This window comes from Silene latifolia, chromosome 11, assembly GCF_048544455.1.
Source record: "Silene latifolia isolate original U9 population chromosome 11, ASM4854445v1, whole genome shotgun sequence".
In the NCBI taxonomy this organism is placed as follows: Eukaryota; Viridiplantae; Streptophyta; class Magnoliopsida; order Caryophyllales; family Caryophyllaceae; genus Silene; species Silene latifolia.
This window is the reverse complement of record NC_133536.1, coordinates 50,531,951-50,557,242: the sequence shown is the minus strand read 5'-3', so window position 1 is coordinate 50,557,242 and position 25,292 is coordinate 50,531,951. Positions and strand designations below refer to the sequence as shown.

General features: G+C 39.2%; 2 protein-coding genes across 2 annotated transcripts; both read left to right on the top strand.

Moving 5' to 3' along the window:
- The first annotated feature begins 2,358 nt into the window (after positions 1-2,358).
- On the top strand, positions 2,359-8,395 carry LOC141611622 (PI-PLC X domain-containing protein At5g67130-like). Its single transcript, XM_074430207.1, has 9 exons — positions 2,359-2,551; positions 2,639-2,722; positions 3,112-3,234; positions 3,336-3,473; positions 6,188-6,286; positions 6,432-6,735; positions 6,828-7,051; positions 7,589-7,675; positions 8,013-8,395. Exons 1-9 carry the CDS (start codon positions 2,537-2,539, stop codon positions 8,163-8,165), a joined length of 1,227 nt encoding a protein of 408 aa, XP_074286308.1. The 5' UTR covers positions 2,359-2,536; the 3' UTR covers positions 8,166-8,395.
- A 6,789-nt stretch (positions 8,396-15,184) lies between these two features.
- Positions 15,185-16,443, top strand: LOC141613384 (uncharacterized). Its single transcript, XM_074432117.1, has 3 exons — positions 15,185-15,463; positions 15,968-16,213; positions 16,306-16,443. Exons 1-3 carry the CDS (start codon positions 15,185-15,187, stop codon positions 16,441-16,443), a joined length of 663 nt encoding a protein of 220 aa, XP_074288218.1.
- The last annotated feature ends 8,849 nt before the right edge of the window (positions 16,444-25,292 follow it).

The following is a 25,292-nucleotide window of genomic DNA, read 5'->3' as shown; positions in this document are numbered from 1 at the left end:
TACAGAAAATTTGTGAGAATTGCGCAGAATATACGCTCAAAAGTACATCGGAGCCCATACCACGGCATAGACTACGCTGGGGGCAAATTGATGGGGCATATTCTGCACCGCTGACCAAGTCAACATACTGAGCAAGGTCAAAGATGTCCACAACAAGTCAACGACTTATACAGCCTAGCCGATGCAGCCCATCGGCCTGCTAGCCTGGGTCTCGGCGTGACAACCTGCCAGCCGGGACACATACCCGCGTACTCATATCCAAGACCCCTCGGCGGTGAGTCAACATGGCCCGCCGGCCTGCCATAGGTCCCTCGGCCGAGGGGTAGATCAGTCTTTCCACCTACTAGCCACTTGGCCACTTGGCCACTACGTGACAAAAGGTGAAAGCCTATAAATACTCCTCAACCTTCATTGAGGAAAGGATCGAACAATTAAACCAAAATACACTATTCATCTGGTAATATCTCCCTTATCTCTCTACAACATATCTAGCCAAGTTACACAGCTTAATCCTTTGAGTTTACTGACTTGAGCGTCGGAGTGAGTACGCTTGGCACAAAGCCAAGCCCTCAGTTCGTTCATTGTTGCAGGAGAGGCCGAGAGGAACGATAGTGACGCGAGGAATCCAACTCAAGACATTATTCTACGAGCCACGGGTGGTAACGATACTTGCTCTGGAATTACACCCGGAACATTATTATTATCATTACCATTACTAATATTAATTCCTTAATTATCTATTATTAAATCCCGATACAAAATCCCGTATCACCAACATATAATTCGGCCTTCTTACCCATACCACACGGCCCAATGGTCCTATCACTAGCTAGGTCAAGTTCTCGACTTGCTTACTTACTTACTTTATTATTTAATTAGACGTCTTACTTACAATTAGTATTAGAAATGTTATTAATTAACTTTGTGAATTACATTATTTATTCTCATTAAATTATTTATGAAATTACAGTTATTACAACTAAATCCTACACAAATTGCCAAGTTATTCCAATGTTGCCCCTCTCATTTCACATCGCCAATGAAAATTAAACCCTAACTCCAAGTCTTCATCCTTCTCCTCCCTTCTCCTCTCTCAACCGACCTAGCCGACTACCCTCCTCCGGCCGCCGCAAACACCGTCACTACCACCGACCGACGATAATTATTATGTCAATTACCTCTCAGTCGGCGCACCTGTCGTCTTTCTTCATCGCCCCCTAAAGTCAACTCCGCCTCCTTTGGTAATGTGACATACGATATAGTTCTATTAACGGCGTCGGGCGTCGATTTGGACTTTTCATATTAGGTTTTCTCTGAAATTTGTGCAGCATGTGTTTCCATGGGGACAAAAAAGACGGCGTTTGAGGCAGCAAAGGAAAGAAGTCGGCTGGGAGAGGAGAGATAAAGAAAAGGGCGAGGGATTGGAGTTGGATTCAATTTTTTTTAATCGTGTATATATGGGAGGGGTAAAACTGGAATGAACGAGAATTTTGTTAAGGATTTAGTAAAACTAGTTTTAAACCCGTGCAAAATTGCACGGGTTTGTATTTAGGATGGTATAAATGTTTTTTGATAAATATTTTATTTTTACATTTCTATTGTAATGATCTAATAGTTCTATATTAGTGATCTACATGTTTAATGTAGATCAATGATCTAACTGGAAATGAACATTCTCCACGTAAGTAGGATGCGTTAAAACAACAACTACCGGGTGAATGTTCACTTCTAGTTACAGGCGGATCAACATCAGTAAGAGTTTCACCATATTCAGCACATAAATCTCTCACTAAGAGCTCAACAACATCGTACTATCTAGTTTTAAAAATTATTTAAGTTATTTAATTTATTCGCATTGTTTGTAATAATTAATTTCATTAATTTTATTATTTTCTGTAATATATTCCCATTATATGTAATTCATTCCCGTAATAAAATGTAATTTATTCTCGTAATTATGTAATTTTATTATTAATTATGTAATTTCATTCTTAATTATGTAATTCATTCCGATTATATGTAATTTATTTCATTTATTCTGATTTGTAATTCATTCCGATTATATGCAATTAATTTCATTTATTCCGATTGTATGTAATTATTTCATAAATTTTTTAAGACGAAAATTGTCGCATGGTTGTATTGGCAGACGATTTGAAGAAATAAATTCTTTGCACACCAACGAGACCCACCATAACCTGGATTTCCAAAAAAAAAAAATTGTACAAATGCATTCTCAATTCAGCATTGTCTTCTGAATTAATAAAGATAAGATAATGCGCGAGATTTAGCAATTTCAAAAAAAAATTACAAAAACAAATCCTATAAGAGGAAAATGGCGTAAAAGCAACAAAAACCGCCAACGGAAAAGAAGGGAAGCGAGTGAGAGAAGCAAACGCAACTGCCGAAAATCCAAACCCCACGTTTCTCTCTCCGCTAACAGTAAATCTACACTACCAACTAACCAACATTTATTCTCCTCCATTTCCTCCCAAAATATAAATAAAAATTAATCACAGCATTCAAGTATTCAACAATGGCGGTGCTTAAGGTACTCTTTTTCTCTCTCTTCTTTCTCTCTGTCTTCTACCTCCATAATTCTCGCCTAAACTAAACTAACCTCAAACTAAACATGCAGGAGAAGCAACCACTCTGCTCAACGACTCTTCTCTTCCTTCTCCTCACTTTCTCTCTCCTCTTCAACTCCATTGCTTCTCTCAAGGTTTCTTCAATGCCGATTTTTCGATGCTTGACTTGTTTCTGCTGTTGAATTATGCTTAATTTTCTTTATTAGTTTGAAATTTGCGTGATCGAATTACATTACCGCTCTCAAGATTTCTTCAATGCCGATTTTTTGGTGTTTGAATGCTTATTTCACTTTATTAGTTTGAATTTTGCATAATTAAACTCCATTACTGATCTCGAGCTTTTTTCAATGGCGGCATTTGATGTTTGAGTTAGTGTTACTGAATTTCGGTTTGTTTTAGCATAATTCAACTCCATTGCTGCTCTCAAGGTTTCCTCAATGACGTTTTTTTGGTGCTTGAGCTGTTTGTGTTATCGAATTGTGCTTAATTAACTTTAGTAAGTTTGAATTTTGCATAATTTAAGCTTGGAGAGACGTGCGTATCGGACCGCAACTGCGATGAGGGACTTCACTGCGAGACGTGTTTAGCTAATGGCAACGTTCGACCTCGATGTACTCGTATTCGACCTCTTAATCCTTTCTCCAAAGTAAGTATCGTTTTCTCATTATTATCTCTGTTAATTGTATCTTTGTTTGATGTTTTCTCTGATTTAATTTTGACATTACATGAATGTTTGAATGTATGAAGGTGAAAGGATTGCCGTTTAACAAGTACTCATGGTTGACGAGTCACAACTCGTTCGCTCGACTCGGTCAGAGATCGGCAACTGGCTCCGTTATTCTTGCTCCTACTAATCAGCAGGATAGCGTTACTTCTCAGCTTCAGGTCAATTTCTCTGTCATAAATAACTTGTACTCTCCGTGTTTTTTTGGAAAGTATCTTTTTGTAGGTTAACCATAGGGTTTTGAACTCGGTTTAAATCGAACTTCAAGCATGATAATGCATTGTATTTACAGTTCTCGGTAGATCGTTTTATATTAATGTACTTTAGTAGATGAGTTTTGATTGATTGTAATAAATTGTTCCACTTCAACTAACTTCAATAAGTGTGAAAGTCGGGCTTGATGCTTTAGAGCAGTATGGCTATGTATAATACAGTATGTTTTATGCAGCTGATGATTAGGTTACCTTTTAACACCTAGGCCTTGTGATCTATTATATTTTTAAGTTTTATCAAAATGGCTGGTTGTTGCTTTACTTGTGCTGCGAATTTAGTCGTATAAATATAGTTTACAATTTGAATTTCCTAACTGCAATTGCAAATTTGAATGTTATCCGTGTTTTATTGTTTTGTTTAGTGCGATTGCTTGAATGAATTTCTTGTCAGCAATGGCGAATCATTAAGAGCAGACACTTTTTAAGTTTATACACATTTTAGTCCTCGTCCATTGGCCCTTGTTTCCCCAAGTTTTGTGTAATGGTTGTACCAAAGTTTTTAGACTAAGAGTTGAAATCTTACCCTTTAACTTAAGCTGCGAGATACAGCATTGCTTGTAAAGACTAAGCAGTTTACGAAATGTTATTCGTACGTTGCAATGCTTGTTGTGGGATGTGTTTATACAAAGAAAATGTAGCCTAAGGACTAAACTGAGGAAAAACTGTAAAAGAAATGTGGAGGTAGAAACAGAGAATGTTAAGGCAGAGAAAAGCAAGGGATTATTTGGTACTTACTGCAAGTGGTACTATGATAGTATATCCAAAGAACAAAGGCCCTTTGGTATTTAAAATATTGCTGAAAAAAGAGTAAAGGACAATTGTTCCCTGCATCTGTTTCTCAATAAGTTTATTATTGTCAATGTGTTGAGGCACTACTCATTTTTCTGGTTACCTAATGTCGCAATTGGCTAACAAAGCCATCGTTGACGTTGTGTGTCATATGTGTATATAATGTAAATTATATGAACTATGAAAAAAAGGACTTGGCAAACTGACGATACAAAGTCATCGTTTGTGTTCAGAATATTCATGTTTTTTCTTTATAAAAATGATAGTGCGTCTCATAGAAAGGCTGTGTGATGATAATTCGTGACTTCAAACATACGAATAGAGTTCTGATATATCGACGCAAGCATCCTTTAGCATAAACAACGGACTCTCAACACTTTTTGCTCATAATAATAATATTAGCATTATAGCCTATATGAGCATGCTTTTATTTATTAACTACATGTACAACACATGTTAATGTTGGTGATTTGCCTTATCTGCTCTTTTAGTACATTAAACTTTCTACTCCTCTATCCCAATGTTTATTATCCCCATATGACTTTAACTATTAAGCTATATTGATTTATTGATTTGCCAGACATTTTCTCTTTACAATAGTTACAAGTTTACAACTCCTCTATCCGTAATATGGAAATAGTTCTGATAGATCAAACGTGATAAATTTTATGCACTTTAATAAATGGTCAAATGCTAACATCTGTAAGTCAATGGTCTTTGGTTTTTGACCATTTATATCTTTGACGACCAAAGTCAAAGGGTAAATTTGGATGGAGGTAGTAATAACTTGGTGGATGTTGGGAAAAAGTTGTATTTCCCTATTTGGTGTAATTGCAATGGAGATTAAAAATAACGAACAAACGAAAATAACTTCCACTATTTTATAATAGTAGGTTTACAAATTGTCTTCACCGAAATAAGGTAAATATTAAAACAAAACAACAACATCAGAGCCTTAATCCCAAAATATCAAACAATAATGAATTTTTGTTGTAATAATAAATGATAAACTTCCTCAACTATTTATAATAGCTAGGAAAAACAACTCATGAATTCTCCATAAATATATCATACGGAGTATTTATTTATTTAATAGTACCGAGGATTTCAGGGATTGTTTACGTAAGCTAAGTAGCTTAGTTATATTTAGCACCCTCCATATATACGTAAACTAATTAGCTTAGTTATATTTAGCACCCTCCATAATTAGGAGGAAAAACCCAACAAATCTCCCCCTTTCCGACTTAATTAGGGAGTATCACCACACTAGAACCATCATAGCATTCATCAAAATTCTTGGCTGAAATGACCTTGGTCATCATGTCCGACCAATTATCATCAGTGTTAACTTTATCAAGTTGTAGCCGTTTCTCTTGAACATAAGAAATTCTTGAACCATAACATTTCCTTACACGCTGCCACAATATATTCAGCCTTTGTAGTAGATAAGGCAACACATTTTTGGAATTCAGACTGCCAAGATACAGCTACACCGACTACATAAACAATGTCGGCTCTTGTACATATCAAGGCATACAGTAAACTGCCTAATTCAAGATCGATGTTCGCCATTTCTGCAATTAATATAGGTATTATATAGTAAACGGAAAGGCCAATGCACATTGACTTACAGATGAAGTTGAAATCTCCTTCCGATCAGCGTTAAAATCTTGTTAAAGAGTAGCTTAGACTGTATGATCTGATAAAACATACCATGATCATGCCCTGGCATATTAGCATATGCAATAAACCTATCAGAAATTTCTGCAACAAATTGCTGTTTATGTTGAGAGTTGGTACTTGTTTCCTTGCAGGATGGTGTAAGAGGCTTGATGCTTGACATGTATGATTTTGAAAATGATGTCTGGTTATGTCACTCCTTTGGGGGGAAGTGTTTCAACTATACAGCCTTTGTAAGTAATGTTTGTAGCATTTCTAAGCAAGTGTGGAAGTTTATTTCTGTTTTACTTTATTCTTTGAATTTAGGCCTTAATCCCATTTGTCTGAATTGGTTTCATTCCTTGTACTCCATTCTTATCACTGTTTCTGATTAATCAGCAACCTGCCATCAATGTTCTACGTGAGATTCAGAGTTTCCTGGATACAAATCCATCGGATATTATAACCATCATCATTGAGGACTATGTCACAGCTCCCAAGGGACTGACAAAGGTATTTGATGCTGCTGGCTTGCGAAAATTCTGGTTTCCAGTATCCCGAATGCCCAAAAATGGTGGAGATTGGCCCACCGTTGATGACATGATCCAAAAGAATCAGAGACTGGTTGTATTCACTTCAAAAGCTAGTAAAGAGGCTGATGAGGGGATTGCGTACGAATGGAAGTATTTAGTCGAGAATCAATGTAAGTGCAAAAATATCACCTATTTATGCCATTAATCAAGTATATCAAGCGAAAGCTGGAACTAAGTTTGCCAATCATCATTTAACTTGTAGATGGCAATGGCGGGATGGTTGTTGGGTCGTGTCCAAATCGGGCTGAATCACCTCCTATGAACACAACATCCAGATCATTGGTGTTGGTCAATTATTTTCCAGATGCACCCGATGTAACCACAGCATGCAAGCACAATTCAGCGCCGCTGGTCAACATGCTAAGCACCTGCTATAATGCATCAGGCAGAAGATGGGCTAATTTTGTTGCTGTTGATTATTACAAGGTACGGAGTACTAGATATGAGTATATGACGAATAATGACTGGCAAAATCTTGACCTTTGTCACTTCCACTCTTTACTTTTGGGGCTGTACCCTTGTCCAAAACTACAGTGGGTATGAAATGAGTACCCCGACCCTTACCACATGGACAATTCTCCTTCAAGAGGCAAAAATGGACGACTCTAAAGAAAAAAAATAGAGGAAGAGACTGTATATGAAGCATTTAGTATTACATGTGATGGTTTAAGCCATATCTATTTCTCAAGCATCTCTATATTTTATAAACTTTAAATAGTCGAAGCGGTAACTACTGTACTTTTTTGTTCTTGAGACGCGTTCCTGTACTCTTATTATCATCATTTTAGGATAGAGCTCCCGTATTTCAAAAAATTGAGCCATGGCAAGATCGACTATAGGAAGTGTAACTATGTCCAGCACTCATGCTCAAGTGTGAGTAATATAGAATATTACTATCTTGATTGCAACTAAGCATAGAAAGTAACCGTGTTCTCTATTTTTCTCTTTGCACAACTGCTTTAGAGAAGTGATGGAGGTGGAGCTCCAGCTGCTGTGGATGAAATGAATGGACAGCTAGTTTGCGGCTGTACCAATATCGCTGAATGCAGGGTTAGTAAACAACCAAACACTGTCTTAGACTTGTTAATTTTATTTTCATTAGTTTTTATTTGATCTAACTTCCAATTGATCTTACTTATCTTAGTCTTTCGTGATATGTTCCTGTTTTGTTTTCATTTTGGCATTTCCGTTCTAAATAATCGCATATCATCACTTCTTTTATGCTAAAAGTTAGTAATCTGACCAACTGACCAAGTCTTGTATGATGTGAGACTATCTTAATTCTTTATGTAAATCTCCATTAGTTCTATGGCTAAATTGTGTGAGACCCATCTTGTCTAAGTTTATATGAATTTTGCTAACTAGGTTTGAAATCTGTTATGAGCAGGCAAATATGACATTTGGATCATGCATCAGCATTCCCGAGGCTGTTGAAGCGCCTATGGCAGCATTTGTTTCCGGGTTTGCTTATCCGAGTCGGCCGCTGCAATTCTGGTGGCTATTAATGACATTTAGTCTAACATCATTGATGACATTATGATTGGTGCATTGCAGTGGTTAGTTACTAGTTACCGTTGAGTGCAAGGCAAAGTAGCATAATTTTAGTTGGACTTATATTGTTGCTTAACTACCCTTTAATTAAATTAGGTGGTAAAGTTGTTAGACTAATGGGACCAAATTAGCTGTTTATATGGGCATGTAGTGTATTGATGTCAACATTCAATGACCAAAATTATTTTTATTCTAATGCTAAACTTCTTCATTGTTTAAGATGTACTCTTATTATCATCTTTTGAAGTAAACCTTAATTTGAACTAAAAATCCAAATTGTACGTGGGCCTTTGCCATATACATTGGGACATTGTTGGCTCGAGTACTTTTCTTGAGGATAACTCTTCTGTGGACTCGTCTTATATCCACAAGTAAAGGCTAAAACTCGTTGCCTACCGTTTATTTTGAAAAGTCGATCCTTCGCTTCCAGTGTATCGTTACCTTTTTTAGTAGGGGTAAACAATGATTAAGACAAAGGAAGTATTTCTTAATTATGATGGAGATATTAAAATGAGTAATTATTAATAATTTGTTACTCCCTTCTATTCTCTATTTTCTTCCCTATTTCCTAAAACGGATTATTCAGGTTTTCTTCCCCTTTCCTTTTTTGGAAACTTTTAATCTTATTTTATTCATTCCTCTCTCCTATCACCAAACCCCACCCAACTCACAATTCCTTATTTAATTCATAATTATTCATTTCTCTCTCCTATCACCAAACCCCACCCAACTCACAATTCCTTATTTTATTCATTCCTCTCTCCTATCACCAAACCCCACCCAATTCACAATTCATATTTTATTCTCTTCCTTAAATATTGTGCCCCATCCAAAGGGGAAGAAAAAGAAGAATAGGAGGGAGTATTTTTTTCACAGAACATTTAGATGTTAAAATAAAAATACATGTAATACAAATATACATTTATTTTTATTTTTCTCAATATATTGGGCTAATTTGTTGAGGACTTGAGGCAGATATCAGTGCTAAAGATATTACTTAATATCTTTTTATTCTTTATGTAAATATCCTAGATTAGTTTAGTTACCATATTTTTGTAATTACCATATTTCTAAGATTGTAACCTTGCGTAGCAAGGTAGTCGTTCTTGTATAAATACTCGTCTCTTGTATCAAATTTGATTAGTCAATGCAGTATTCAATTACATCCAATTGTTTACATGGTATCAAAAAACTATCGATCCTAAAACCCTAAAACCCTAAAACCTTCGACTTTTTTGCTCGAGCTCCCATGGTAACCTTACCCAATGGCCATGAATCGAGTGTTCCTCTTCTCCTCAACAATCTCTCTATAGTTGACAAACTCACCCCACTTACCTATATGTCATGGCAAGACCAAATCGAGTCTCTCCTTTTCGATTATGACCTCTTGAAATTTCTTGGTAGCACCCATCCATGTACTTCGCCCACACCATCGCTGACCCGAAAGATGCAACCAAAGCTAACACTGTTCTCAATCCTGCTCATATGACATGGAAACACAAAGACCATCTCCTCAAAGGTGCTCTTCTCGGAACCTTAGATCCCACCATCCACTCTCTCGTCATGCGTGCTCTCACCACGCGTGATGTCTGGACCACCCTCGCCTCAACATATGCTAACCCCTCTCGTGCCCACATCCTTCAAATAAAGGACCCTCTCAACTCCATTCGTAAAACCAATCAAAGCATTACCGAGTATATGCAATCAATGAAAGCCTGTGCTGACAAACTTGTCGTCCTTGGCAAACCCATTGTAATACCCAGATATTCTGGGACCCGCAAAGGGCCCTTGGAATGCGTGAGAGGACCCTTGTCTACACGGAAGTAAAGAATGACCGTACACTAGACCAAGTAAACTACACCTAGTAAGACGGCAGTGGACCGAGTAAGAGCTGCCAGTGGATCGAGTGGCTGGCACTCGGTCGAGTAAGCGAGTACTCGACCAAGTAGGTGGCACTCGGTCGAGTGAACCGACTACTCGACCGAGTGAGACTCGCCATACCACGTGATAACTCGTTTTAAATTCTTATCTTATCCAAAACCCAAATCATTTTCCTATTTTCTTCTCCTTCACCCTAAACACTCTCCCCTCCCTCTAGAATGTTCCCAAGCCTCTCCCACGACCTCCAAGCTTGGATTTGAAGACGAAACCTTTAACTAATCCACAATATACTTTTGTAAGTCGATTTCCCACCTTTCCCTTTGTCTTATTTTAACCCTAACTTTTGAGGGTTTTATTATAAGTAATTAGTTAGTATTTAGTATGTGTAATATGGGTAATTAGTAGGTAAATAAGAGCTTTATATTATCTAATAATGTAGGATGCATTGTGATGATATTATGTGAATTGTTTAGGACGAGATGGTTTTATGAGACGGAATCGGGTCGGATTCGAGTAGCTTGTGAAGATTGCTAAAAGGTAGGTTAATCCTACTCGGTTTCAATAATGTGGTATTGTATGTTGTTGTTAATATTGTAATTAGTCTCACATGATTAGGGCATTTGCATTATAACATGTTTAGTGGGTAATTGCATCGTTAAGCAGATGATTGTGATAAGTTGGGTTGTGTATTATGTATTGGTTATTGTCGTATATGTTGAGGATGTGTTGTTGTTTGTAATATCACATGTTTCTGTCTATGGGTAACTCGGTCGAGTAGGGCTTACTCGGCCGAGTTGGCTGTCGGGCGTGTTAAGTTAGGTTCCAGAACATCAGAACTCGATCGAGTAGGTTAGTACTCGGCCGAGTTGGGCTAACTCGATCGAGTAAGTTCTGTACTCGGTCGAGTTGCCGGTCTGAAGAGGGTTTTTTCTCGGTTTTGATTTTTATGATTAGGAAAGTATATAAAGACGTTTCAAGCAGTTCTTAATCTTTTCTAATCATTTCTTTTAAAACCTAACTACGTACATCTTCGCTAATCATTCTAATCATCACTAAGTCGGATTCAAGGGTATGTTCACATCGTTCCTTCGCGTCGATTCTTTGGTAAGCTTTGTACTTTTGTCCTTATGGTTATAGTGTTATCATTGTTCAACCCTAATTAGATTTGTTGGGGGAATTAGGGTAGATTTTGATGGTATGATATGTGTATAAGTGATGAGTTCGTAGAAGAGCCTTTATAATCTTGTTGCTGTGATTGTCCGGATTGCAAATAAGGTAGGGTTTTCCCTACTCAGTTGATTGTGTAATTGTTTATGTGTATTGCGGTTGTTATTGCTTGTTACCAATGTTGTTGATATTCTGTAGATTGGTTAGAAGAGATGGTGATGGTTGTGGTTGAGATTGTTTTGTAGGCCATGTCGAGAGATGGTCTCATTCCCATGTTCGCCTCTTGTGTCTCTCATCACAAGGGAGATGTGCACATTAATGATCTGGGTTAGATCGTTGCGATGAGCGGGAATTTGGTGGGTAAGGCTGCGGTCCCCCACCGGCGGTGTGGGTTACCTGTTGCGATGGGTAACTAGTGATTTGTGTTGTTAGAGGTGATGGTTGACTGATTGTTTTTCTATAGCTGTTTCCGCTGCGTTCGTTATTGATTATACAGTTGACTGACCTCGTTTTATGTTTTTCAAAACTGTGGTGATCCATTTAAGGATGGTGAGCAGTAGGTTTAGCAGGTGATCATTGTTGATGGTTGATGGGATAGCTTGCGGGGCGTAGACGGGCGATGTCATCACTAGTCATCATATGCTTTAGCTGACATTAGTACTTTGAGACCTTATTTCAGTTGTACTTTTTATTTGGAGTTGTTTGAGAAGTGTAAACTTTATTACTCTTTTTATTAAGTTGTTTCTTTATTGTTATTATGATGCATACTACCTCGGGCAACCGAGATGGTAGCAGCCTTATATGCTAAGTTGGTCCTTGATAAGGCACTTTGGTATATGGGGGTGTTACAAAGTGGTCATTGACGCCACCAAGATGAGTACCACAATCGCTCGCTTTAACACCTCTACCTATGAAGGCACAAAAGCGCCTCACTTGCTCGACAACTGGCATCGTGAGATGGAGAGTGTTCTCGAGGTGGTGAACTATCCGGAAGAGATGAAGGCAGAACAAGCTGCGTTCTATCTAAGGGATGAAGCTGGGGCATGATGGAACAGGGAGAAGGAGGTGGCTCGTGAGTACTACAAGAGTCAGGGTGAACCTGCTATTCCTTGGGCAAAGTTCAAGAAGGCTATAAGACTCCAGTTTTTTCCTCAGAACATTAGGAATAAGATGAGGGCCGAGTTCAGCACTTTCCGGATGACTGAGAGTATGACTGTGGCAGAATATTATAAGAGATTTAATGAGTTATCGCGATACTCAGACGATTTGGAGCTGAGCCTTTTGTCCTTGGCTCTTCGATTCGAGCAAGGGCTATCGGTGAAGATTCTGGAGAGGCTACCTGCTGGGGTTCTTAAGGACCTGAAAGATGTGTATGAACGGGCTGGGAATGAAGAGAGTCTTATAGATATGGCTAAGGAGGCTAAGGAGAAACTGGGCGAAAAAAGGAAGTCTGATAATGAAAACAACAGTCAATCGGGGCTCAAGCAGGGTAATTACAATCAAGCTAAGGTTTATTCTGGAGGGTCCGGATTCAGTGGTGGGTCGTCTTTTGGTGGTCGTATCAACAGTTGCAGTTACTGGATGACTTGTTACAACTGTGGCGGTACTGGTCACAAGAAATATGAGTGCACTAGCTATGGAGGACTGGGTTTCCAAAGACAACAGCAGGGGAGGTATTCTCAGGCAATGAGTCAGGGCATGGCAAGTAATAAACCGGCAGGGTCGTGGCCTACTCAGGGTGGTGAAAGCCACAACAACAACAGTTACTTTAACCGTAACAATGGAGGGGCTTATCAACGACAAGGAGGAAATACTAATCAGAATTCGGCTGCTAAGTCTACAACGTCAGCAACCACAGTGCAGGGTGGAGCTCAAAAGAATATTGGCAAGCTGTTCATGATGGACAAGCAGGCAGCTGAGGAGGATGTGTAGGTTGTCACTGGTACTTTTCTCGTTAATAATACGCCGACCTTTGTTTTATTTGATTGAGGGGCTTCATATTCTTTTGTATCTAAGGGGCATGCTTTGTCTATGGGTTTGAGGGAGTATGAGTCTGTAAAAGATAATGTTGTCATACCGCTGGGAGAGTCGGTGTCTTGTGGGAGGTTGTATAAAGAGGTGTCTATCGTCATTGGGGGAATTTAACCTTCCGGTTAATTTATTTGAGTTTCCTATGGGAGGGTTTGAGTTCATCATCGGGATGGACTGGTTGGGTAAGTACAAAGCTAGTATAGATTGACATCAGAAAAAGGTGACACTGTGGGGTCCTAAGGGAACTAAAGTGTCTTATCGGGGGTTTGTGGTCAAGCCGAAGTTCAAGGCTATTGCATCTATAACCTTGAAATCTTACTTGAGGAAGGGGTGTCCTATGTTTCTTTGTCACATTTGGGATAGTCGATCGGAGGAACCTACAGCAACAGGGATACCAGTTGTGGATGACTTCGTGGATGTTTTTGTAGATGAGAATTCAGGGTTACCGCCAAAGAGGGACATCGATTTTAGTGTGGAGTTGAAGCCAGGAAAGGGACCTATATCTAAGGCTCGTTACCGGATGACACCGAAAGAATTGGAAGAGGTGAAGAAACAGCTAGATGACCTGCTAGAGAAGGGTTACATTCGACCTAGTGTATCATCGTGGGCAGCACCAGTGTTGTTTGTAAAAAAGAAGGACGGTAGTATGAGGCAATGTATCGACTACAGGGAGTTGAACCATGTTATAGTAAAGAATAGGTATCCGTTACCAATAATTCATGACTTGTTCGATCAGCTAAGTGGGGCTGGGGTGTTTTCCAAGATCTATATGAGGTCGGGGTACCACCAGTTGAGAATTAGAGATGAGGATATTCCTAAGACACCTTTCAGATCGCTATATGGTCACTATGAGTGTGTGGTGATGCCTTTTGGGTTGACTAATGCACCAGCCGCATTCATGGATTTAATGAATCAGATCTTCAGTCCTTTCTTAGACCAGTTTGTTGTGGTCTTCATTGACGATATTCTTGTCTATTCCAAGACTAAAGAGGAGCATGCAAAGCATCTACGATTGGTGTTGCAGAAACTACGCGATAACCAATTATTTGCTAAGTTGTCCAAGTGCGAGTTTTGGATGGAGAAGGTAGCTTTTCTGGGGCACGTGATTTCGAAAGATGGGGTGTCTGTGGATCCTAGCAACATTGCAGCAATGTCAAACTGGGAAGCACCGAAAAGTGTGGCCGAAATTCAGAGTTTCTTAGGCTTGGCTGGCTATTACAGAAGGTTTGTGAAAGACTTTTCTACCATTCCTAGGCCGATGACAGCTTTGATGAGAAAAGAGAACCGTTTTCGCTGGGATGAGGGTTGTGAAAAGCGTTCTAAACTTTAAAAGAGTGTTTACCTACATCTCTTGTCTTAGCACTACCTGAGGGAAGTGAGAACTTTGAGGTTTATATTGATGCTTCGAATAATGGTCTAAGATGTGTTCTAATACAGAATGGGAAGGTCATCGCTTATGCATCAAGGCAGCTGAAAACCTATGAAGAGAACTGCCCTACTCAAGACTTGGAGTTGGGAGCCGTTGTATTTTCTCTAAAGATTTGGAGACACTACCTCTAAGGAGCAACTTTTACGGTGTTCTCAGATCACAACAGTTTAAAGTACATCTTCACTCAAAAGGAACTGAATATGCGACATAGGAGATGGATGGAGCTGATAGGGGACTACGATACGGAGATAATCTATCATGAGGGAAAGGCTAATGTTGTAGCTGACGCGTTGAGCAGGAAGAGTGTGCATTCCTTACGCAATGCTTTGTCATTAATGCAGCTGAAAGATGAAGTGACTAAGATGGGTATACATATGATTCACAAAGGGGACACCATCGGCGATTTGACAGTGGAACCAGAGTTTTATGATAACTTGAGACATATACAATTGCTCGATCCTAAAATTTAGGAATGGAGGACAAGGATAGGCAACAACAATATGTCGCGATTTTTGCTTCACGAGGATGAGAGTGTTCGTTATGATGGTAGGTGGTGCGTTCCCGAGGATGCGGATATGAGAAAGGTGATCATGACTGAGGCTCATTGGACTCCTTATTCAGTGCATCCGGATTGTGACAAGTTGTACAAAGACTTGAAGAAGACTTTTTGGTGGCCCAGAATGAAGAAAGATGTCGCAGATTTTGTAGCAAGATGCTTGACTTGCCAAAGGGTCAAAGGTGAGCAACGAAGACCGCAGGGTAAGGTTCAATCTCTTAAGGTACCAGAGTGGAAATGGGAATCTATCTTGATGGATTTAATTGTGGGGCTACCGAGGACTCAGCAGGGTAACAACATGATTTGGGTGATTGTGGATCGACTGACCAAGTCAGCTCACTTCATACCAATGAAAGATACATGAAGTAAGTTACAGCTGGCTAATGGTTACCGAAATCATGTGGTGAGGTTACATGGGGTACCAAAAGACATAGTCTCAGATATGGATGCAAGGTTCATCCTACACTTTTGGCAGGAGTTGCAGGAATTGATGGGTACTACTTTGAAGATGAGTAAAGCTTTCCATCTCGCGACGGACGGAGAAATGGAGTGAACCATAAAGACCTTGGAGGATATGTTGAGGGCTTGTGTTATGTAATTTGGTGGTAGCTGGGAAGACCGGTTGGATCTGATAGAGTTCTCATATAATAACAGCTATCATACTAGTATTGGGATGGCACCTTTTGAGGCCTTATATGGACGGAGGTGCAGGAGTCCCATTTGTTAGGATGACAGTGCAGAGGCCGTGGTTTTGGGTCCAGACATGGTACAAGAGATGGTTGAGCAAGTAAAGTTTATTTGTGAAAAGATGAAGGCGGCCCAGGATCGACAAAAGAGTTATGCAGATCTACATCGACGAGCAGTGGAGTTTCAGGTGGGTAACAAGGTCCTTTTTAAAGTGTCACCTATGAAGGGTGTCATGCATTTCGGAAAGAAAGGGGAATTGAGTCAAAAGTACATTGGACCGTATGAGGTAATCGGGTAGGCGAGGTAGCCTATCGATTGGCTTTGCCACCGGCGCTTGATCGTATGTATAATGTTTTTCATGTGTCTCAACTTCGGAAGTATGTGACTGACCCATCTCACATACTAGAGGTTGGACATATTGAATTGGATGAAACACTTATTTATGTCGAGACATCCGAAAGAAATCTTGGATCGCAAAGTGCGCAATACAAGGAAGGGCAAAACTGTGTTACTTAAGATGTTGCGGTCTAATCATAAGGTTGAAGAGGCTACATGGGAAGCGGAGGAAGCTATGAAAGAGTGTTATCCTTATCTTTTTAACCAGGTATGGTTGGTTACGGGGTCGTAACCTGTTTTTTTTTTTTTTTTTTTTTGGGGGGGGGGGGGGGGGGGTGTTGAGAGATAATCATATGTGTTTCGGGGCAGTTTTTGGGTGGTTATAGATGTTCATAAGTTGTTGTGTCTGTGGTGGAGTGTTTTTCGAGTCGTTTCAGCAGTTGGTTTTGTGGCTTTTGCGTTGTGTCAGACTTAGTTAAATTTCGGAGACGAAGTTCGTTTTTGAGGAGGTAAGACTGTAATACCACAAGTTTTTGTCTAAGGGTAACTCGGTCGAGTAGGGCTTACTCGGCCGAGTTGGGTATCGATAATGTTAAGTTAGGTTCTGGAATGTCAGAACTCGATCGACTAGGTTAATACTCAGTCAAGTTGGGCTAACTCGATCGAGTAGGTTCTGTACTCGGTCGCGTTGCCGGTCTGACGAGGGTTTTTCCGCAGTTATGATTTTTATGATTGGGGAAGTATATAAAGACGTTTCAAGCAGTTCTTAATCTTTTCTAATAATTTCTTTTAAAACCTAAACTACGTACATCTTCGCTAATCATTCTAATCATCACTAAGTCGGATTCAAGGGGGTTTTCACATCGTTCCTTCGCGTCGATTCTTTGGTAAGCTTTGTACTTTTGTCCTTATGGTTATAGTGTTATCATTGTTCAACCCTAATTAGATTTGTTGGGGGAATTAGGGTAGATTTTGATGGTATGATATGTGTATAGGTGATGAGTTCGTAGAAGATCCTTTCTGATGTTGTCGCTGTGATTGTCCGGATTGCAAATAAGGTAGGATTTTCCCTACTCAGTTGATTGTGTAATTGTTTATGTGTATTGCGGTTGTTATTGCTTGTTACCATTGTTGTTGATATTGTGGAGATTGGGTGGAGGAGATGGTGATGGTTGTGGTTGAGGTTGTTTTGTGAGCCATGTCGAGAGATGGTCTCATTCCCATGTTCGCCTCTTGTGTCTCTCGTCACAATGGAGATGTGCACATTAATGATCTGGGTTCGGTCGTTGCAATGAGCGAGAATTTGGTGGGCAAGGCTGCGGTCCCCCACTGGCGGTGTTGGTTACTTGTTGCGATGGGTAACCAGTGATTTGTGTTGTTGGAGGTGATGGTTGACTGATTGTTTTTCTATTGCTGTTTCCACTGTGTACGTTATTGATTATACAGTTGACTAACCCCATTTTTATGTTTTCCAAAATTGAGGTGATCCATTCGGGGATGGTGAACAGTTGGTTTAGCAGGTGATAATTGTTGATGAGATAGCTTGCGGGGCGTAGACGAGCGATGTCATCACTAGTCATCATATGCTTTAGCTGGCATTAGTACTTTGAGACCTTATTTCAGTTGTACTTTTTATTTGGAGTTGTTTGAGAAGTGTAAACTTTATTACTCTTTTTATTAAGTTGTTTCTTTATTGTTTCTATGATGCGTACTACCTCGGGCAACCAAGATGGTATCACCTTTATATGATAAAGTGGTCCTTGATAAGGCACTTTGGTATATGGGGGTGTTAAATTGTTGAGGAGACGTAAGACGGTTAGGAGACCGTCTTACGCTTGAGTCGCCTCTTGGAGCTTCCCACTCCAAGAGGGTTGTGCACATTAATCGCTTGAGTACGGAGGGACTCGTGTGGTTGAGGCACAACGTCTGGTAGGGGATACAGCTGGTTTCCGGATCCGGTACTTCTAGGCGTGTCCCGGTACCTATTTGTAAGTTGTGTTGTCGTGGGCGTGTCCATCGCACTGGTGGTTATGGGTATGTCTGGGCTTGTCCCGGTACCGACATGGTGATTGTATAATAATGTCTTATTCATTTCTTTGCCATGTTGCATATTCATATATCATGTTGTGTCTAATATTTATTTATTGAAACTGACGTATTTGCGTGTCTGTGTAATTGTCACCTATTACCGGGGTGGCCTATGTCGATCCATATGATATTTCCGATCATATGGGGAGCAGGTTGAGTACAGGTTGTTTGGTGTCGCGTGGGAGACGGGACGAGCTTTGGACTTGAAGCCGAGTGTCACTTCCTTAGAAGAGTATAGTAGTCACAAGTTGTATCGTTTATTTTATTTATCCAATCATGGTTATGTAATCCACTAAATACTTTATTTATATTAAATATTTCTTAATTGCATCTCCGATTCACCGCCTCTGTAAACCCAGGTGGTAACATGAGTACAATAGGTGTGTCTAATAAAACGACGATTTTGGAACCTAAACCAATGAACCAAAATGAACCTAGGCGTGTCTAATAAAATGAACCCGACATGAGTACAATAGGAGATCGGTTTTGGATGAGTAGGCGCCCTCGTATGAAAACTAGTGCCTATTATCTCGGTTGGTCACTACGTGGGTATGAATGTGGGAGAACGTTATGTGGAATGTTATGATTGCATGTGTGTGATTATCGTTAGGTTTCTTGCATGATATACTTGATCAAGTAATGTGTGATTATGTATGGAAGTGGGATGCTTGGATTAAGATATGTAGCATGTTTTGAGAATGAGTAACATGTTTTAGTATGAGAATAATAAACCCGTTCTTAGGATTCACATTGCATGTTAATTGAGCGCTTGTTAGTGTTATCGATGGTATATGATTAATAATGGATAATTGGTAGAGTAGCTACTAGTTCTAAAGTAATGTATTAATGACGGCAAGTAGGCTATCATACAAACTAACTCGGGACGAGTCACCGGTAGTCAGTGGACTCCCGAACCTTTCTTTTTGTTGCAGCGGCACCGTCATTCGAATTTGATCGAGAATGCCAGACCTGAGAGATTCACTCGTGCGAGTACGGGCACAAATTCCATCGACTAAGCAGACACTCGACCGAGTGAACTAGTCACTCGACCGAGTGTACAATTTCAGAAGGTGGTAGATTTTTGGAAAAATCCACTCGACCGAGTAACTAGGTCACTCAACCGAGTGAGTCTGACGGGTTGACGCACTCGTGTAATATCCCCTTTTTACCAATTCTTATCTTCTTCTTACCTCTTTCACTCCTCATAATTTTAACTTCTAAAAATCTCTAAAATCATTCCAAAAACTCCATTTCCATCATTTTGGTGCTTGGATTCAAGATTCTCACTCCATCTTACTCTATTAATCACACCTAATTTAATAAGGTAAGTAGTTCATCTTTCTTTAGTTTTTCCCCAATTTGAGTTTTTTAGATCTACTCCAATTTGCTCAAGTTTCATGAATTGTTTGCATATTTTGTTTAATTTATGATAGTAATAGACTTTCTACATCATTATTGTTGCTAAAAATCAATTTTTTATGTTGAAATATTATTCACCATTGATGAACTCGAAAATTTGGTATTCTTGAGTCAATAATGGGATTATATGCTTGTTGTTGGGTTTAATTGAAAAACAAAGGCCTAACCTTTGTTGTTATTGTTAGATCTTGTTTATATGTGAAAATTTTGTCTTAAAATTTCGAAATATAGTGTGTTCATGCCCAATTTTTGATTTTTCATGGATAAAACTTGATTAATTGGCCTTATAAGACTACTATCCTTGTTAGTGATATGATACCTTGTCTTAAAAACAGATTTTCACCTTCTTATATGACCCAAAATTTTCGAACGATATGGGTGTGTGAACAAATTTTAAATTTCTACATTTTAAACATGGTTTATTGTGTTATTAAGCTAGAAACTTATGGGTATTGTTATAAAACGATTTAAATCAAATTCCTTCTTAAACAAAATTTTATGATAAGCATGCCCAAATTTTGATTTTGATGCTCTCAACATTGCTTACTTGTCTCATGTAGTGTTAGTCTTTCACTACAATGTCTTGTGAAACCGTATGTTGAGTAAAAATTTTCCGTCTTAAGGCACTCAAAAATTTTCGAAATTTGGGTAACTAGGGTATCCGAAATCTATTTCCATGCTTAGTCACTATTTGGATTGTCTTTTGAGCCTCTCATTTCGCTAGTAATGTGTGGTGTTGATTTGAGTTAGAAAATTTTCCTAAAAGTTTCTCAAAATTTTCAAAAATGTAGGCGTATACCAAACCATTTGATCATTATATTCACTTGAAGTAATGGTGTCAAGATTTATAAATATTTATCATCATTTAATTGGAATTAAGTGATAGCATGATTTCACCACAACTCCTTTTCCGGAAAAAAAACTTGAGTCTAAGTAGATGTTGTGTGAATGAAAAACTTGTGTCGAGAAATTATTTTCAAGTGTTGGTTATTGATTTAAAGCATTGGGGAAAAAATTCTATTCATTTCCAAATTGTTTTGATGCTTACCTCTTCCATTCCGTATCTTGTTGTGTGATTCCATCTTGTAGCATGTCGAGGAGTACAAGAGCCGATCGCGGAATGAATGACCGTGCCGAACTGAAGACGCCACCTGCCATCACCACTCCGGAGTAACTGGGCATTGAGTTTGAGAGCGAAGCCCAAATGGAAGCCTTCCTTGTCTTGGCCGGTAGGCGTATGGCCCCGACAAAGTGTCTGTCGGCGGATACTTTGAGAGCCTTAGGGGTCGAGAAGGAGATACATGATATCTTCACGGTCCTTGGCTTGGAGGGATTGTACAACTTGGAGAAGGTGAGCTACCGTAATCTCACCCTTAAATTCTTAAGCTCCTTTACCTATGACGAGAAAACTCATGCCATGAGCTTAGGCGCAAAAGCACCTCTTTCAATTTGACTAGTGACGCCTTTGCCGACAAATTGGGTGTGGGGAGGAGAGTCGAGGGTAACTACGACAAGGTCGAGAAAAACTTGAAAGTTATGGACTACTTTTCCTTCATCACGAGTCGCCGTAGTGTCCAGGTGAGTACCATGAAAATAAGTGACGTTGAACACACCGTACTAAAGGTCTTTTTGTGCACCTTGACCAACCTCCTTTACGAGAGGAAAGACTCGAGCAAGCTCAACTCTATAGACGTACTAATCTTGGGTTCTTACCTTAACCCTTACCGGAGAAAGCATTTTTACTTCAATGTCGTGTCTATGGTATGCTTAGCTCTTAAAAGGATTACCGAATTGGACAAGTGTTCCTTAGATTGTGGAGCCTTTATAACTAGGTTGGAAAAAGACTTGTTAGACTATGAACCAGGGGAGGTAGATGTACCTATATCCGTGAAGGTAGTATACTTTGATATTGCTTGGTTGAAAGGCAAGTCATGGATTGTGGATGGGAAAGAGAAGGATACTTATTCGTGGAAAGTGGACAGGGAGTGGTATGTGAAACTTCCCGCTGATGGGAAGTTATCCGAGACCTCACATTTTGAGATGGTTGGACCACCTCGCCCTCCAGCCCAACGTTACACCATTCTTAGTGGCCTTACTTTTACACTGGACGATAAGACCATGGAACGGGCTACGCCTCCACCACCTTCTTTGCCCCGTGTTTCTGTTGGGCAAGCACCTACATCGTCCACCATACCCATGTCCACCCCGATGCCACCACCACCTTACACCGACGGATATGCCCAACCTCCACCAACCTATAACCAAAACTACCACATATCGGACGTTATCCAAAGAGTGAACACCAACCTTGTGATGCGGGATTTGCATAAAATGGCCTATAAACAAGGTGTGTGACCCGCACATCGTCCTAGATATTGGTCCGGGAATGGGGACACCTCGGGTGTCTTCTAGGCTTATGGGATCCAACCTTCGGATTGGAAGACTACGATTCCCCATGGTGCGGGGCACTTGCTTGGCTCTTTTTTTGGACCTCACTTGCTACAAGATACTACTTTGGCAATGCCTCCCAAGGAGGTGGAAGTGATGAAGGTACGTTCGGGGTAGCGGCGGAGCCTATGGAGTATCATGGTGGTCATGGGAAGGAGGTGCTCATGGAGGATAAGGCTGGAAATGAAGAAGAAGAGGACATGGGATGAGAATGCGTGTGAGGACCCTTGTCTACACGGAAGTAAAGGATGACCGTACACTAGACCAAGTAAACTAGACCTAGTAAGATTGCAGTGGATCGAGTAAGAGCTGGCAGTGGATCGAGTGGCTGGCACTGGGTTGAGTAAGCGAGTACTCGACCAAGTAGGTGGCACTCGGTCAAGTGAACCGACTACTCGACCGAGTAAGACTCGCCATGTAACACCCCTGATTTTCGGCTAAATTAAAACCAACTTTTACATACAAGAATGGCCGAAATACAGAGATATTATAATTAATATACAAAGTTTTTCTGACAAAATGTCTCTTAAAATAAAATATACAAAAAGAACTGAAACTTTTACAAAGTCTTTAAATAAAATCTTGTCTTGAAATAAAATCCTTTTGAACAGCAGCGAAAGACCTGAAAGCAAAACCAGAAGACAGAAAGGAACTACCCCCATGACAAGTAGCACAAAAGAGAGAAACCATGTCAGCCGGAAAGCTGAGTAACAGATAATACCTCAATATAAGCAGAATAGTTTTTGGTCATGGCGTGAAAACACAGACATGTAAAAATAAAAATAAACACAGAGTATAATAAAAACACTCCCCGTTAACTAATTACAACCTCGAACTTACTCCACTATATTCCTCTAATACAACTCTTATTTCATTCCTCCATAATTAACCAAGCCTGAGCTCATTACTCCGTCTCACTCATTACTCCGTCTCATATTATCACACTCATTAGTAACCAAGTATCGTATTCTCATCGTCGACCCTAAGACAAGGACAAGGGGTGAGTGAACTGGCGGGATAAAACCGCGAAACAATATTTCTATCTCAATATCGATCTCAAACTCAAATAACTCAGTAACCACGGTCACACTGGACCGCAAACATAACTCGGCTCAAAGGCTCCATAACTCATAACTCAATACCAGTAACCAACTTCCATCTCAATATCAATATTGTCAAATGTGCTTTTTAAAGAACTGCTCAACACTCGGAGTAAAACTCCAAGCTACTAACCCACGAGTCAAGGACAAAAGTACAACGATAAAAATACAATAAAAGAAGCCATAATTTCAACGGCTATAATCTCATCAATAGCTTTCAGCCAAACCAACTTACTCGCAATACATAATCTCGACATAATTAACTGATAACAAACTGAATGCGGTAGAATGGAGTAAGTCATAAACACTTCGGCACCATCTTCTTAACCATCATTATCTATATGATAATCACACCCTTAATGCTCCATCTAACTATTCAATAGGTAACATTATTCACTATCTTTGATAAATAACGTGTTCATCGCTTGTATAAATCATGCCATCAGAAAAAACCAGCTATACATTGTCCCGAAGACACAACTATAATCGTGACTCACCCTTCTGACAAATAACAAAATTATCTTATCAATAGAAAATATTAACTGTCAATATAAAATAATAATTACAAGTATTCAACTCAATAAACACACAAGAATTGTAAGAAACTAATAACGATTAACATGTAAGCACATAACATCGAACAATAATTATAATATTAGGATCGGTAGAATCGTGTTACCTTAAAAATTAACGAATCAATCCATTCAAAGACTCGAAACGGGAAACCCATCCACAAAGGCCGAGGAACACCGGGTATCAATGATTTTATGGAAAGGTTTGTTGTAATCATTCAAGTCCAAGGTGATAAAGAAATAGAAATCATGTGACCAAACTGAGGAAGGCAGGGACATATGACACCATGTGATGCAACAAAGCACTTGGTGATGATAGATAAATAGGGATAAGAAATTGAGTTTACGGCACAACCAAAATACAAAGGACCGCTTTATAGCAATAAGGTTTGATGATAATGAGGTTTTATAGGTTAACTGATTCCTAATTATATTTGGTAATTGAAATAAACAGGTTTAACAAAAAGAGTGGAATACGATATGAACCGAAAGTTAAAAGACTACTAATTTATTACCATAAAACCATTAGTATAATAATAAAGCTTTTAAAGAAAATAAAAGTATAAAAATATAGTAGTAATTTATTTATTAATATATAGGGTATTATAATACTCGCCCCTTAAAAGGAACTTCGTCCCCGAAGTTCGAGTTTAGAAAATTTAAACAAATTTAGAAATTTTGGTGGTATTACACGCTAGACCACGTGATAACTCGTTTTAGATTCTTATCTTATCCAAAACCCAAATTATTTTCCTATCTTCTTCTCCTTCCCCCTAAACACTCTCCCCTCTCTCTAGAATGTTCCCCAAGCCTCTCCCATGAACTTCAAGCATGAATTTGAAGATGAAACCTTCACCTAATCCCCGATCTACCATTGTAAGTCGATTTCCCGCCTTTCCCTTTGTCTTATTTTAACCCTAACTTTTGGGGTTTTTGTTATGAGTAATTAGGTAGTATTTAATATGTGTAATATGGTCAATTAGTAGGTAACACTAAGGGTTTTGTACTGTATAATAATGTAGGATGCATTGTAATGGTATTATGTGAATTGTTTAGGACGAGACGATTTTATGAGACGGAATCGGGGCGGATTCGAGTAGCTTGTGAAGATTGCCAAAAGGTAGGTTAATCCTACTCGGTTTCAATATTGTGGTGTTGTTTATGTTGTTGTTAATGTTGTAATTAGTCTTACATGATTAGGGCATTTGCATTATAACATGTTTAGTGGGTAATTGCATCGTTAAGGAGATGATTGTGATAAGTTGGGTTGTGTAATATGTATTGGTTATTGTCGTATATGTTGAGGATGTGTTATTGTTGAGGAGACATAAGATGGTTGGGAGACCGTCTTACGCTTGAGTCACCTCTTGGAGCTTCCCACTCCAAAAGCGATGTGCACATT

Bases quoted from the DNA above. Each gene is read 5' to 3' on its own strand.
- LOC141611622 (XM_074430207.1), top strand. The intron at 3,474-6,187 runs GTCAATTTCTCT...GTTTCCTTGCAG, and splicing joins GCGTTACTTCTCAGCTTCAG to GATGGTGTAAGAGGCTTGAT. The intron at 7,052-7,588 runs GTACGGAGTACT...CAACTGCTTTAG, and splicing joins TTGCTGTTGATTATTACAAG to AGAAGTGATGGAGGTGGAGC.
- LOC141613384 (XM_074432117.1), top strand. From the start codon at position 15,185: ATGTCGCGATTTTTGCTTCACGAGGATGAGAGTGTTCGTTATGATGGT. The intron at 15,464-15,967 runs GTACCAGAGTGG...CCCATTTGTTAG, and splicing joins GTAAGGTTCAATCTCTTAAG to GATGACAGTGCAGAGGCCGT. The intron at 16,214-16,305 runs GTAATCGGGTAG...CAACTTCGGAAG, and splicing joins AGTACATTGGACCGTATGAG to TATGTGACTGACCCATCTCA.